General features: G+C 48.2%; 1 protein-coding gene across 2 annotated transcripts in view; it reads right to left on the bottom strand.

Annotated features, from left to right (window-relative positions):
- Window positions 1–16,902, bottom strand: part of LOC126869488 (semaphorin-1A) — a 142,286-nt gene that overhangs the window by 99,802 nt on the left and 25,582 nt on the right. For both annotated transcript variants that reach the window (XM_050626103.1, XM_050626102.1), the window contains exon 2: window positions 14,999–16,336. In XM_050626103.1, coding sequence (XP_050482060.1) covers window positions 14,999–15,125 — 127 coding nt within the window. In that variant the 5' untranslated portion in view covers window positions 15,126–16,336. The remainder of the gene's footprint in view (window positions 1–14,998; window positions 16,337–16,902) is intronic.

Consider the following 16,902-nt stretch of genomic DNA (forward strand, 5'->3'; position numbering starts at 1 on the left):
GTACATTTTTCCCTGAAATTTTTCGAAATTACGAACGTGTATGAAACAGATATTTCTTCTGGCAAACAAGAGCACGGAGAAGCTAGTTCGATTTTGATTCAAAAACTCGTGCTCCAGGCTTTTTCCTGGGACAATACGAAGTTCCTCCGATCCGGGAAACACGGGAACGGGAGAAGGAGGAAATTCGGGAACGATTTGGCACCGAGGCTGGCCTGGTTTCGTTCGACTTTCGATTATCCTTGTCGCCGATGGCAAAGCGTATCACGGAAGAAAGACAAAGGGGGTCGAACTTGCACTTTTTTTTTGCCACGTGTCCAAACGGATCACGAACCAATAAGTCAAGCGGACGAACCATAACGGTTTTCAGTTTGGGATGGCTACAAAGTGAAACTTATGTTCCAGCTTTGTCCGAAGATCGAACGACAATTCGAAACGGAGGAAAAAGGGTAACGAGAAAAAACGGTGAATTCTGTCGGCAAAGAAAATAGACGACGCTCGCATCTCGGACGCAATTTCTGAAATTGCCAATAAAACTGACGCTACGTCGACATCGTGCGCGATGTGTGCAGGAACAAACGCGGACTGGCCTGGATGCTCGTAACGACGGATCGTCGATGGAATAACTGATTGGCCCGCGATATCGTACTTCGTCCGAGTGGCGTCGACAGGGCTTGCTCGTTTAACGCCATAGGTGATGAAATACCCTGCGCGTTGCGAAACTTTTCTTCCAATCCCAAGGTATACGAAACCGTATCAATTGAATTTCCAACTAAATTTTCGCCGATGGCTAAATTTGATCGAGTGCTGGTCGAGACGAAAGCTCGGTACACACGTACAAATACGGAGTAGTAGATTCTTTTATCCTAATGAAATTCATAGAAATGGTATCGTACACAGCATTCGAATAGCTCGTTTCAACCACCAGTAATACCGGTCCCTGGTTAACCCAAATACGTTCGCCGTTTGACGAACAATAAACTGGCCGCGTTTATTGTCCAGGGTTTGTGATCAAATTCCGAACAGAGCGCGGTAGCTTGAACGAAAAGCGGCGGCAGATTTGCTGAAAATTATACGCCTGGTGAGGTCGAGAAATTTTTTTTTTTTCCTGTAAATTTTATTACGCCCGAAACGCGGTGTACTTTTTCAAAAAGGAACGATAAATCGGTGTTGGTGCGAAAAATAATTTGAACATTTCAGGCGCACGGGAAAATAGACACCGGCAAATGAAAACTACAAATACAAAATGAAAGTAAAAAAACGTGTACCAAGCGGAAACGCGGCTTTCTTTGAAATGCTTTTACAGGGATGATAATTATGAATTGTATCCGCGCAGCACACCATGCACTGTCAATTTTCTGAACGCATGATACGTAATAAATCAAAACCATACACCATCGGCCAGCCAATAACTTTCGAGTCCTTTGTTCTCGCAAATTAACCCATAAAATTCTGCCGTATTTCCTTCGAATTCGTCGATAATTGTTTGGGCAAAAACGTTCATTGAAGAAGAACTATGCGGAGGCTCGGTGCAGTACTGTATTACATAATTAAATCGTACTTGTGAAGTTTCGTTTCAGGAATTTTTCTCTTTCGCGATCCAAACAAACCCGTTTCCGCGAGCGACAAGGAACAAAACGACGGAATTAATAATCCGACGATAGGGCGTATTAAACCGTCGCGCAAAACGTCATTCTACAAGCTATAAAAAAGACGCGGTATTCGATCAGTCCAAGGTTTTCGATGCTGAATAGCCGAGCACTTCCGGCCGATCGTGAAACTCTCGATGCGTGACGCCGATCATCCAACAGTAATTAAGCGGCTAACGACATTCGTCAAATTCACCTCCTGCTACTTTCCAGCCATCAATTTTTATTAAAGCGACCGCCGTATTTAAAATGCTCTTGCCTTTCCTTCCTATAGGTCGATCGATGAACCCTTTCAACGTCCACTCACCGTGCCCCAAAGGGCAAGCGTAAGGCTGAAGGAAATCGGAGGAAAACGAGTAAAAGAGGCTAGAAGACGGGGAATAAGAAGAAAAAAGCGAACAAGACACGTACGGTCAGCCACGAGGGAAGGAAAAGAAGATAACGAACAAACAAGGGGGAAAATGGCGAATAAGGAGAAGGTCGTAAGAGGCGCACGTGCCCAGACAGCGCAGCGCAGATGCGACGTTCTTAAAGCGTTAAGTACACGCCACTATTTTCCGTGGGATTAAAGTCGGAAACGAAGGAAAGCCGCGGAAGAAAAGAATGGAATTGGCGGAGTAACAGAGAGGCGTGAGAGGAGGGGAGAGAGAGACGGGACCTTGAAAAGAGAGATCGGTAGAATTTTACGGGAACAACGCGTGGCTACGGTACCCCATGTAGTCGGGAATCCCACCGAGAAGCTCTTGTTGCGCGCTATATTTTTATTAACACGTCCAGTACAGACCGAACGGACTTTGCCGCTAGCTCGAGTTGCTAATTTTCCAAATAACTGAGAACATAACTGGAAAGGGTTGGTTCAGAACTCCGGAGCAAATTTTAAATGCGGAGTAGACGGCAAGCGAGAAAATCCTGGTTACCTTTTAACTAGCAGCGCGCATTTCCTTCATAAAAAATACACACACGCTCGCGCATCGCGTTTTGATTTCGCCGGATTAAAATCGCGAACACTGCCCCTTAAATCCCGTGGGGTGATTAACCTTCTCGCAACGGTTCAAGTATTCGCGGCATGTGAAACAGACCACGGTGTTCTTTTGGAACGAGACGTCGCATTACATCTTTTTTAGCGTACGCGTCCTTACAACGAATAACGCGAATTCGATAAACACGTTGTCGTGTTAATAAAGGGCCAATAAGTAACGAGCTTTTCTTTGTTTCTTCTTCTTCTTTTTCCATACTCGTTTGAAATTTCCAAAGGAAAATTTGTTCTTCGAGATATCCTAAAGCACGACGACGTTCACAAAGGCGAATATCACCGAGACGAAACGATCGAGAGCACTCGACAAAGGTCCGATCGATGCGCAAACTATTCGAATACGTAACGCGTAGATAGCCCGATGACAATTGGTATGGATGTGCATACCCTTCGAAAACTATGCTCCATTTCCAATTAAGGAGTCATTGTTCCCAACGGAACGTTCGTGGCCGTGATATTACAGTCGGTCGCCGATAGTTGCGTTTGCGGCTGCGTTTCTGAGGAGCAACATGCGTGGAGAACGATAGCAGTTCCTTCGCTTATCCCGCAGTCGTACAATTTGCATGATGAGACGGTAAAGCCGGATTGGGCCGGCTCGCCCTGAGAACGGACCCTTCTCCGCTCCCTTCTCTCCCCTTTCTCATCCTTTCCAACCCCGTCGGTCTAGTTCGCCGTCCGTTTTGTCTCTTTCATACTCTCTTTCGCCGTTTCGGAGCAGCCCTATCTCTCTTCTCTTCGCTCCATAGCTCGCAGCCGTACATTCGTTATCTCTCTCTCAGCACATAGCTTTTCCATAATCTCTCTCAACTATTCTACCTCGCAGAAGAGATAGAGACAAATATATGTGCTGGCGGTACGACGAGAAAGTCGTAAAAGGGGGGATGGGATGGCGTGGAGCCACGGCAGAACGACAAAATTCTATCGACGCTTGATGCATCGCTGGCACCCATCTACGAGCGCGAGTACCGGCAACTGCTATATTGGAAATCGAGCAAAGAGAAGGTGGATTCGTTGACACGGTTCTAAGTCGACGCGAACGAACTTTATTCCACGATAATTACAGCACCGTCTTAATTATATCGTGCACTTCGATCGAGCGCCTTCTTAAAATCAAAGAACAAAACGCTTCTTAACCCTGGAACTAACACCATGAACAGGTCAATTTCCCGGCTTGTTTAAATATTAAAAATCGAAAAGAGCCGCACAACGGGTAATCTCTCCCTTTTCTTCCTTTTCTCTTTCTGTCCATGCTTTATCCCTTCCAGTAGTCGCTTTTTTCCAATCACGAAATGCCAGACGAACTTTAACCTTCGAAAATGTAGTGGCGGCGGCCGCCGACGAGTCTCGCAAAAATACTAAAAAGGAGAAAAAAAGAGAAAGAAAAAAAGAAGAAAGGAGGGAACAGCGGCGCAGAGAGGGTACAAATGGATCGTTGCTTAACGCGATTTCGCGTGTAAAGGTCAGCCCATGAAAGAGTGGAAAAGAAGGCCGGACGTGAAATAATGCATGGGGCATCGACCATTGCTCAAAGGGAACAAATAACACGCGTGGAATTGCAAAGAATCCAAGTAATCGTCGAATTCGAAAGAAAGTTGGGCCGGTCTAACGACTGGTGCGATGGCACGAGTATCGGCGTGGAGAGAGCTCGCGTGTTGGATTAAATTAAGTGGATTAGTAAAACGGAAAGGGAGGCAGGCGAAAGTACGGGACGACAAATTCTATCGATTCCCCGACGTGCTACCAGCAGATATACATGCTCCATCCAGCATGGGGGAAGATATTGGAAATGGCAATCGAGCATCGTGGGACGAGGTATGAACCGCTACCACCACGCGACCACCTTTGTTCTACCACCGTATTACTCGCTGGTCCTGAGACTTCGAGTCATGCCGGAACAGACGGAGAACGATGACACCTCGAAATGCCACGGTCTGAGCGAGTTTTGTCCCGATCCTGCGTGCTTTCGTGTCTCCTTGGCATGCAGGTAGTCGGTTGACCGTCCCTTAGGGGGAGGGAACAGATGTGCGCCGGTCTGTTTCAATAATGGAAACTATTGGGGTTATTCGCCTCGACCATTTTAGTGTTTGGCACGAGTAACGACGAGGCAGGTGAAACGACAGGCTTGCTTCATATTTCACGGTTATGCCTACCACCGTTGCCCGTGCAAACAACGAGGAACCTTGGAAAATGAAATAGCCGAGTAAAAATGTATCAAAGAGCGGAGCAACGTTGTTTTCGAACAACGTAATTATGAAATATCATCGGATTACTCCTGATCGTTCGATCAAAAGACATTAGCGTCACGAATTTGATTCTCTCGGGTCAGGTTTACCTACTTGTGGTATCTTAGACGTTGAAGTTGTTTTCTCGACGGATCGAGCACGGCTGATAAATTCTCAACAAGACGAAGTCGGACAACAGTCTTAGTCGTGTTATTCTCAACTCCACTTAAGCCAAGATGGTCAAAGATAATCGCGCAACTTTCCTGCTACCAAAGCGCGAGAAAAGTTCAAAATCATACGGAACTTTTTCAACTCGTGAAACGCGTTTTCCGCGTTTAACGAATCGACGACTGGATCGTCCATTTTACAACGTACACAATGTTACGTACGATTTGTGCGTCGAGGTTCGGACAACGACGATAGAAAAGGGACGATGACCCGCAAAATTTCGGGATCGTCTTGGTCGATGGCATTATCATCGTTGCGCGTGCATAACTTTGTGCTCTCTTGACTGTGCCAGCAGCCGGCGAGGTATTGATCGGCTGAACCCACGAGGACCACATGGCGACTCCAAGTTCGTGCGACTTCGTGCGAAATCGGCACCCCTCGTGCCTAACATGGCGCCCGTAGGCGGTCACGTGGTCGCCACCCCCTCACTACCACGCCACTACCACTAAAACAGCGGGCGCACTCGACCACCACAAGGGATATATGCAGCTACCAATTCGTCTCTCTCGTTTTCTCGCTCTTTCTTTCGCTCTTTTTCTTCCGCACTTGCTGTCTCGCAAACCATGTCCTCTTCAGGGCGACTTAAATATTTGCACGGCCAGGTTCAATTAGATATTACACCGAAAGTTTGACCGCACCGCGATAATGAGAAAGCTGTCCGTCCATTTGTTGCTAGCACCTAGCCGACACTGAGAAACTGATTTTTCCCCGCTTGAAAATTCAACCATTTCTGAACCGCCGAATTTTATCATTTCTCATCCGTATTTCACGACAGCTCCAAGGCAAAAATACCGCTAGTCTTGTCATTCGAGTCACATGGCTCGTTTCTCTTCTGCAAAATGATCCGACAACTAAATAGATCCTCTGCCGACTACGTTTTCGGCTCGTTTTTCCTCGAAACCAGCGTTCGTTTCCTTTTTTCCTATGTATATACACTTCGCCGGCGTCTCTGTACCATTTTGAGGCAACGCGTATAGCGGGTAATACTGGGAGAAAGAAGCGAGTCGACTTTTAGCCACTCCTTCAAAGTTTGGCTTAATTAATGAAACGAAAGGAGCAGTGAATTTTTAACTCGCGCAAGTTAAATCGTAAAACGGTGGAGCGCCGCGTAAGTTTGCCAGCATAAAATAATGTGCTTTTTGGATCGTCCCGCTGTATTCCAGTTGACGGGACAAGCCTGTAAGCGTTACATTAAATTTGTACCTTTGAGCGCGATCTAGTTTTCCTTGAAACGAAACGAGCTAAACTTGATATCTGCGAGGCTTTTGCATCAACATCCGCTTTCGTCTTTTTTCTACGTGCCAGGCTTTCCTAGCAACTGGCATTCTAGCGACTGCTGCAATCCTACAGCGGTGCACACGGCCGGTCGATCGTACGTGTATCGGACATCTTAAGCCACGATATTAGGAGGATGCGGCGATAGAGAAAGAGAGAGCGAGGCGACAGAATCGAGGGAGAAATGCAGACACGAAAGGACGATGGGAGAAGAGGAGGGTGTCGGGGCGTTTCGGAGAGCCAACGGTGCCCGACTCCAAGTACCCTCCGGACACCCTCCATTTGTCCCTACTATTCCCACCCTTAGCCTTCCGCTATCTCACGACTGACGCATCGTCCTGCAGAACAGGAGGGAGACGAAGAAAGAGATAGAGAAAGAACGATCGATCTTTCAGGATGCCAGTCGTACCGACGACCGATTGAAAGGTTTCTGATTCCTGACTCGAGGCGAGAAATCCTGACTTGGAAAGAGGCGAACGGTCAACGAGCTACAAAGGTGGATATGAATGGGGCCGATTTTTAAATGCACCGGCTTGCCCCGCTCGTTATCGAATATCCCGTAATTCTCTCTGAAAACGTTCCTCTCTCTCTCTCCCTCTCTCGCTAAATCCCGCTACCCCTCTGTCGTCGTGTTGCCCCCGACCATATAAATTCGCACAACGAATCGCGAAAAACCTATAGTGAAACTGTAGTTTCACGCGTTGTCGAGGTACGTGATACGACGATGGAAGAAACACCGTGTTACCGGAAGCAGCGCAAAAAACACGAGACCGGCTTCAGCCACGCGAAACAAGAGTCGAACGTTTCAGAAGTTAATAGATAGAAAGCAAAGTGGATCGGAAAGGACACTGGTTAACAAGAAACCATCGGAGGTACCGTTCGTGATTTCATCAAGCACTTTCGAGATAACGGAGGAGAAAATTAATAACACGAGGAACGTACGTGTATATCGAACTAATGTTTCAACCGACGGATCGTGTACACAGCCGTACGATCAGACAAGATACGCGGCACGGTGACGCATCCTGCGGGATACTCGAGAGACCGATCGATCTCGCTGGACACGAGTCACCGGCTACGGCAATGACCGCTGGCGAAGGCTTGGTAATATTTTCGTACCCTATTAACGAGATAACCCAATATTTTTAAAGCGATATTTGAGAGAAAATCTGCCAAGTTTGTACGGTCGGTGAAACAGTCACGACATAAAATACCAGGATATCGTACTTATCTTTATCGTGTTACAACGATTGCGGTAATTATCGTCGTAAATAACACGGAACGGTATCGTTCTGGAAAGTCTCTTAGATTTACGACAAACAGGGTCGTAATCCAAAAACGATTCTGGATCCTGTCGAAGTTAATTAACCTAATACGCGGTTGCGGTTTCCTATGAAATTTCCATGAAATTGGCCGAGAAAGACTACTACCATGGATCGCGCTCGAGCTTCCCGGGTTAATGGAAGAGTTTCATTAATAGTTGATAGGGAATCGTAATAGAAAAATGATTATCCGATAAATATGGAGAATAGACCAGTAACGTGTCAAGCGCGTGGTCAACGACGAGATCGGACATCGCGATAGGAACTATACCACACGACTCGGAAAAGTTTTCTCCGAAAGCTCGTTGGGGCTTGTAAGTTTGGCTCTCGGTATCTTCCGTAAAAGCGCTTCTGTTCCCTAATTAACGCACGAAAGCACACGTCGAGGGGCAGATCGTCAGAACCAACTTTAAAGTCGTTCTGGGATCTTGTGTAATCTGTGCGAGGGAACATTTCCTCGGTGAAACGACTTTTACGCTTTCCCGTGACTTTGAAGGAAAAAGTCGGAAGAAAATTCGCAAAAATTCGTTGGCGTTTATCGCGTTTCAACGACGCCGATACCGATTAGATTTCGAAAAAATGTATCCCGCTCGGATTCTTCCGACTAAAATATCTTATCGCGCGAACAAAATTTATCAAGAAATTAGAGGCGCTCGGTCGAAACGATAATAATCGTAATTTCGCGTAAACTTTCTCGAGTCGCCGATGAAAAGCTTTTAAAGAACTTAACGATATACTTGCGAAGAAACTAAAAGGGGGCCGTCGACTCAAAAGGAGAAACGGGGAGAGAAGGCGTTGTAGAGTGAGGAGACGGAGGGCTGGAACCGAGTAGACAGAAGCTCCAAGTTTAGAAACGCAATAGAAAGAGAAACGAGGCGGGGGTGGAAGGAGGACGAGAGCCACTCGTATTGATCCAGCAGATACGCTCGATTAAACCGCAAATTGCAACGGATTGGCGTAAGTTACAACGTACTAAGACTACTAATACCGAGTACGGTGCTTTCACGATGTTGCCGGAAGCTGCTGATAGCGACGGCATCTGAAAATCAACTGACGTGTCTGCCTCGTTGCTGCGTATATGCAAGTTCCGTGTGTTCTACGAATACGCGTGTCCGCGGTTCGAACGAAACGGAGACGGGACGTTGACGCCAACTTCCAAACTATCGGATAAACTCGACGCAACCGAGCATCGGTTTACCCGTCACCGTCGTTTCATCGACCGCGATTTAAAGAATCGTATAATCCCGCTGTAAAACCAGCGAGCATCCAACCAAGAATTCAATTCGAAATTCGATTAAGGACGACCCGAACAAACCCGCGAAACTAAAGGAGCGTATCAGCCAGCCTGTATCTGGTGCACCGTGCACGAGCTGCACCGGTATACACGCGGAAAAGAACGGAGACGACCAACGTACGTTCAGCAATTATGTCACGGAAAAATCTCGAGCGAAAATCAACAATGGAGAAAAACCGATGTAATTGAGTTTATGAAACTTGTTCTCCGAACGACGAGATGTCACGTACGTATGTCCTCGCCTCGCCTTTTTTATCTTGGTATCCTATCTGTCTCCTTTCTCCCGCTGTTTAGCGGTTACCTCTCGCTTTAACCTTTCCAGTCTCCATCCCCTCGTTGGTATCGCGGCGTTAATTCGTCGTCGCGCTGAATTAATTACACGCCGTTTTAGATACCGAAGTCTGTCTATTTGGGAAATCGCTATTTACCTTGCCGCGCGCGATTCAAAAGCGAATTCGGCAATTAGTCAGAGGTGTATAACTAAATATTCAAGGAACTGCCGGTGAAATAAATCGGACTAATTCGCGGCATGAACGACCGCCGAGTTAATGCCCCGTAAATTATCCTTCCAACGAGAAGAAATTTATAACGGTCTGTAATATTGAACGCGTCTCGTTCGAATAGCGGAATCCAAGCGGTGTCGATCCAACGTTTTAAAAATCGATTCTTTCTTCGAGATCTCGCATGCTCGCTGCTGTACAACTGGCAAGGATACGCTGCGTCGATGATGCAATTCTCTCCATTGAATTTCTGTACCACGGATATTTTCCGCAGAAACAACTCCCCCCCCCCCCCCCCCCCTCTGCAAGAATCAACTTCATAAACAGTCGATAGAGAAGGGTTGTTTACACCGTAAACTACGCCTTTCATGCCAACAGTATTGCGCATAAGAAGGGAATACGTGCTACGTAAAATCCGCGTTTACACCGATATATCGAGTAAAGGGTGAACAATATTTGCGAGCAAGTAGTACATGGGTAGATATACAGCGATGTTAAAAATTCCTTGAAATTCGCGCACATAGACGTAAGTACATCCGGGAAAGTTGTCTCGAATCGACGACGTTCTTTTTATCTCGTGGTATGTCGTTCGATTTATTTGGAACGTGGTTAGGTTTGATTGGCGAGCGTGACACACGTCGGACAATTCGAGTTTCGCATTAAACTAGACCGTACTACTAATGGTCCTTTTCGTTTCACCCTGTTCGAGTAAGCTCCTCCCCTAGACTATGGGTTGCCACGCTGCTTTCGGACCCAAATTGATTGGACTGTGAATCGTCCGGTTTGAATTATTCATACTTTGTCCGCCGATAAACCAATTTCTGTAGCAACCGAATCGAGGAGGAAAAGATCGGCTCGCCACGCGACGCACGAACGACCAACATCGAGGAACAAAGAGCAGAATGGGAAGCCAACGATGGAAGCTCGATCGTCGAATGAAAAGTGGAGAAAGGAAGAAGAGTGCGTCGAAAACCCGAGCAGCAGCGGCAGGTCAGTTAACTTTATCGGAGAGATCATCGGACGACCTACAATGACGTTTAATTTTATCATTCGATCCAACGACACGGAAGGTACCTTCGAGAGGAAAAATACACAACATCGCGTTATTCCGCGGATTTATCGAGCTTCGATGACTCAAAGCTGCGAAGAAAAAGAAAGGTAACGAAGTCTCGTTGGCCTCTTCCTTCCTCTCTCGTTTTCCAACGCGTCTCGTTATCGACTCTCTCGCCATTTCAGACGCGGTATTTTAATTTGTAGGTTAAGGACACGCGAACAATTAGGCACGAGTCGTCAACTGTGATAATCTAATTTCATCTAATTGATAGTCTCAACGACGCGATAAAGCCAATTCCGTCTGCGATAATAAAATGAAAAAGACACGTTTGAAAGCGTCGAGCAAAGAGAGAGAGAGAGAGAGAGAGAGAGTAAGAGGGGGATGATAGGATAGAAGAGAAGAACGAAGAGAAGGAGGAAATGATATTAACGCACCGAAGTCCGCGATCGCTTTAAAGCCCGTGGTCGATGGCGAACGTTATGAGAGGAGTCAATACAACGAATTCGAATAACTTTCTCGAGCGGTGTGCACCAGCAGCATCCCGATATTAAAGAATTGGCCAAGTTTCGAGTCGATAATAAAATCGCCAACTAATCGTCTATCCATCGGTGGAAAGGGACGCATTACGCGGCGAATCGTCGCAAACGACGCGAGAGGAACTCCATCCAAGTTTCGCGAAGGCAATCGTATTTACGATGGTTCCTCATCCCCGAGCCAGGTCGAGTCAACACCCGCGATAAGAGGACACTTTTACTTGCACTCCAACGAAGAAACCGCTCCCGGCAGCCGCTGCTTTTGACCTTTTGCTTTCCCGGATCGAGCATGGCAAGGGGGGATCTTCTCGACAAAAGATTTATGAACCCCTCGGCAATGCCAGTATGCTACTTATTCTATCGTCGAGTACACACTCGACGTTCACAAAAAATGCGGGGGCGGTATGTACACGCGACCGATCCTCAAAGAGAAATCTTAAAAAGGACCGACCCCCGTTTCGTATCGAATCGATCATTTCCAGGCTCGCTAGCTCGTATACCTCGCCAATTGTCTGACATTAATACGCGCTCACCGGATTCGCCTTCATTCGCTCGCGTTAACTCACCTCTGTCTATTTGCACCGAGAATCATCGCTGTATCGCGATCAGACGTCCATCGTGTGTGTGTGTGTGTGTGTGTGTCTATCTCTCTCTTCTCTCTCTCTCTCTCTCTCTCTCTCTCTCTCTCTCTCTCTCTCTCTCTCTCTCTCACCGACTTTGCGAAATCGAAAGACGAAAGTTCCCTTTCGTTTCTTTGCGCGGCGTGTCGATCACCACCTACCTACTGACATTTCGAACCTGCGGAAGTGGAATTACGTTGGACGGTTCTCGAACGCGTAGCCAATTGACACGATTCCCAGTAATTTTACCCGGTGGTTAGAACCGAGGTCGGGTTATACGTGCCAGGTCGCGAACACGGTATACTGAAACTAATCATAATGTATCCTCATCGGTTGGGGGCAGTGCTATGATTGGTCCGTTGCGGTATTCCTCGCTGCCAGATAAAGTTACCGTAATATGGATTAACTGCCCGGTATAGCTCGTATTCCGATTCGACGCTCGTATTCGCGACTGGGATGCAGTAATGAACTCGTAACCAGCGTTGCTATCAACCGCATCGAGATTCGCGGTGTCTTTTAATAACGTATTCGCGTGGAATAACATATCGCCGCGACGGATTGTTACGCGCCAATACCACACACGGATTTTGACTTTTGCGAGCATCCCTGTTGAAGCGGCTCGCGCCTTCGCCGAACGACAGGCCGATATTTCATGGTCGCGTTATTCTTACCGAAGAGGAACGCGTGCAAGCGTGTACCGGCAGACGTGGCGTCGCGACGCGCGATTCGGATTTTTAAACGTCGTGTCTCCGACGGCGCCGCATGCGTTCCAGTATCCGACACTTGATTTATGACGTTTGTTTTTCAAGCGGGGCGCGGATGATCGTCAACGGCATTCGCGGTACGGACTATTCGCGACGCGATTCGTTCCCTCGCGACCATTGAAATATCGTCGTTTGTCGTCGGGTTTTGCGTTCCGAGGTCAACGATCCGAAAGATACAAGCTCGCGCGCACGCATCGCATTGAAAATGACAAGAGAAATTGGCGTTAGAACCGCGAGCCGAGACAAGCGCCAAAACGGCCAAGGAACTCCAACAACGGCATAAATAGAACGTAGTCGGTAGATAATTGGATGACACGATGTTGCTCCTTATCTTCTGAAAGCCGACCGAGAAAAAATGAGCATAAGCGATCCATGGAAACGCAATAAACAGCAGTGGAAAATGCTGCATCAGCGGAACCGGGTCCCTTCGGATACCCCCATAACGGCAATATGCATTTCCCGGTGATTACAATTTCGGTTCTGCGGCGTGGTTTTCCCTGTTGTAGAATTAGCAGAAATTCTGACTCAGTGAGCAAAACAGTGCTGTTGCCGCAATGCCAGTGGCGTATTAATAACACGTGCTTCGTGTAATTTCAATTCCCGCCGCACGTTTCGTCGCAGTGCGCTTCGATTCTCCCTGCTATTGGAAAATAATACACGAACTAAATTCATAACGGCCTAACGAGCTTGCGTTACGGCCTACCGACGTTGCATCTTCCATCTCGAAAAATACACTTTCATTCAGAAACGAGAGCCATCGATCATCTGCGTCGAAACACGTCGCTAATCGACACGATGCTTCGAAAATTTACTCTGCTAGGCAATCGACAGAGCTATTTTTTCAAAAGTTATTCGCTTCGTCTTTCCACGCCCAACGTTCGTATTATCCGTTTCTTCGACGATCATAGGCCAGTCATTTTTCACCTTTTAACGATACTCGCCCAACGAATGTGCAGAGAATCAAATTCATCCGTTCGATAATGCTCGATAAACGCAATGCCGCGAGGCGCGCGTTACGAGATCAGTCAATGCCAGCAGTTCATCGGTGCAAAATGCAGAGAAGAGAGGAAAAAAGAACGCGTGTAGCGCGTTTGCACGGACGAAAGATCCAAGAGGAAGAAAGAGAGTGCACACAGCGAAATCGCATCTATCGGCCGACTATCTTTGGAGCACCGTGTCGCGAAGATATGCACGTACACGTGCTGCGTGTCAGGAGAATGTGAACCGGCGTGCGTAAAAGCACGCGATGCAACGGTGTGCTCGCTTCGCGACCAATTTATTTCGTTCCTTCTCTCGCCGAAATATCGTCGAAAGAACGATGGATGCTGCATGTCGGTCGCGTACCGCGATTACGAAACACGCGCGGTGTGCCGTTAAGGTCGAGTACCTCGGATGTGGGACGCTCGGTACTCTTTCTTCTCGTTCCTCTAGTCTCGATGTTTCGCCCTTGACAACGAGTTGCTCGCCGTCGACACAGCGAAAATCTTTCCGTCGTTCGTTCCTTCGAATCAAAGATACCGATCGATCGATCACCATCGCACGCTCGTTACACCATCGTTACGACGCTTTAATCCCTCAAACTGTGGCTCGAGTTTTCCTTCTCTCGCTTGGTCGAGCCGTTCGAGGGAAGGCAGACGAACGAATAAAATTAATCGGTTGAACATCACCGCCGTAGATCGTTAACGAACGCGAACGATGCCGATAGCGGTCGCGAATCGTAGCCGTCGTGTTCTTCCAAGAAGCTCGGTTATATCGCGCACTTTAATCATTTAAACGGGACACCGTTGGTCGATACCTTTATATTCTTTCCAAGTATCCACCTAGAGGGTACGGTTATGTCACTGATTAGGGTTTACAGTCACCGGGTTGCACACACAACTCCCCTCGCTACGGGGTGGTACAATACCGAGTGGGGGAAGGTCCATGACCCTGCACCCGGTGCAACTTCCGTTCCGCATCGTTGTTCGGCTACTCGACGCGCACTACCCGAGCAAACGAGAATATAAAATTACCTTCTCGACCGTAAAATAACCAAGAGCAAGCAGCTTCCGCGAGTATTTTAATTCGCGTTCGAGCGCGACCGGACGAATATCGTTTTCGTTAGCCAAGGATATAACTCGGTTCGATCGATAAGACGAGAGTAAAGATTTCTAAATATAGAATCGAACGGTGTACGAGAGGTCTAATTAAACGATTTTCCTCTATGCTTTGAGCGCGCGCGTTGTCGATGACAGTCGCGTAGCACGCCAGAAAGTAATCTCTATCGATTCGAAAAGAACAATTATTTCGGTGTTTCGCCGTGTCACAACGTGCGTGATCGATACGGTTCGTTGTGACGTATTTAACCTTGGTTCGAGCGACTCGATTTGGACGGCACATGTTGTGTCAACACATCGCGACGCCATCGTCTTTCGAGCCGTCGGCGTTGGCCGGCGAACAAAAAACACCACCGGAAACGCAACACGGAGAATACGATACGTAATAAGGAGTAACGTAACGACACTCACCGAGTTGGACGTACATCTTCGGCCTGATGTTTTCCTGCCATGCAGCGAAGACGAGGGTGACGGTGGCGACAACGCACCAGCAGGATAACACGGGGTGCATCCTCGTTTCCAAGATGGTACGCCTCATCTTCTCTCGGATGGTTCGAACGACGCCGAAAACGTGCCAGGATTCGTAGTCTCCTCCGTGGATCACGCAAAGGAGAAAGAACCTCGGTAACTCACGAATACCGCACCAACCACCGGCACTCTTTACTCCCCGTTAAGCACAGGCTCCGACGTAACAACGGAAGGAGAAAGGACGTGTTTCTATCACTCTCTTTTTCCTCCCTTTCTCTCCACTCACTGCAGCAAAACGTGCGAGGGTGCCGCAGTCACGTGCAGCGTGCTCCTCGTCGTTGTCGCAGTCGTTGTCCTCCAGCTCTGTTCACGCATGTTTCCTTGCGGACGGTCGTCTTCCTGATCGCGCACATTCACGAGATCGAACGCGGCGTGCCTGCACGCACCTCGACGACGTATCCGAAAATCGGCCGGCGATCGAAAAGGGACGAGGAGAGATTATGTGAGGGGAGAAAAGCGGACGAGCGACAGAGAAAAAGAAAGAGACACAGAGTGAGAAAGATAGAGTGAGAGAGAGAGAGGGGGGGGAGGGAGAGAGAGAGAGAGAGAGAGAGGGAAAGAGAGAGAAGAGACGCGTGCGTGTACGCGTGTAAGCGAAAGAGACGCAGGCAACGACGAATCGGCGCACGAACGCAACGTAGATATAATACGCGATCGTATGCGTCTATCCCGATACACCGTGCGATCAGTGATGTCTAAACGCACCGCGAAACGATCCGATACTCACGACGGTCGGCGTCACACTGACACCGCGCAACGCCACGACAGGTGACACGCGCCCCCCACTACACACGAAGCCCCTCTCGGGTAGAATCGGCCGGTTGTACGCGCAGCCGCGTCGATAGTGCTGCGCTCGTTCTCTCCTCTACTCCGGATCGCATGTGCGTGGCTACGCGCCGCTACAGCACGCACACGTACCTCTTACGCACGTGGTGGGTAGGAGTAAGAGCCGCCAGAGAGAATAGGGGGCAGTGGATGGAAAAAGGGGAAGGAAATCGAGGGGAGATAGAGGCATACAGGAGACACCGGGCAAGCGCCGATTTTCAACCCCACCACCCCCGCGACACGATCACGCCGTCGTTCTTGTCGACGTCCTCGTCGTCGTCGTCGTCGTTGTCGTCGACGTCGTCGTCGTCGTCGTCGTCGTCACCGCCGCCGCCGCCGCCGCCGCCGTAGTCGTCCTTGTTGGTATCTCGTCGACGCTACTACAGCGCCGCCAATCTGTAATGAGAAAAAGAAAAACTGGGGCTCGTTATTTGTTCGGAGATTCGACGATGCTGTGTCCAAAAAACGCCTCCGACGACCGATAAGCGCGACATGCATCGATTAAGCGGAGAATGAGCGTTTAATGCTAATGTATTCCAAAGGTTCGTCTATCCGTCCCTCCGGCACATAGATTGTTTTCCTTTCTTCGCGATAACGTTATCGTTGGTTGCTGAACCTGTTATAATTATTTCAAAGCTCGGATGCTCGGAACTCGAGTAAATTTACTCTAATATACGATATACGCGGAAACGGCCATTTAAATTATTACACCGTTACACGTTCTTTCTCGCCAGATTCCTCGGTATTATTTCTTGACCTGAATTTCAGCAGGAACGTTTGCGCCAGCACGAATTTTATCACGCTTTATTTGCTCGAGGGTGCTGAGAGGGCGTAATAAACGCGTGGCTAACGATCACCTCGTTACGTGGTCCGCGTACACCGAGTTTCGCGGATATTCGTGAAAAGATGGCCACCCGTCGCGTCGGGAAACATCAAAACGTCGTGTTTATTTAATAAAGGTT

The sequence above is a fragment of the Bombus huntii genome, chromosome 9 (genome assembly GCF_024542735.1).
Source record: "Bombus huntii isolate Logan2020A chromosome 9, iyBomHunt1.1, whole genome shotgun sequence".
NCBI classification, from domain to species: Eukaryota; Metazoa; Arthropoda; class Insecta; order Hymenoptera; family Apidae; genus Bombus; species Bombus huntii.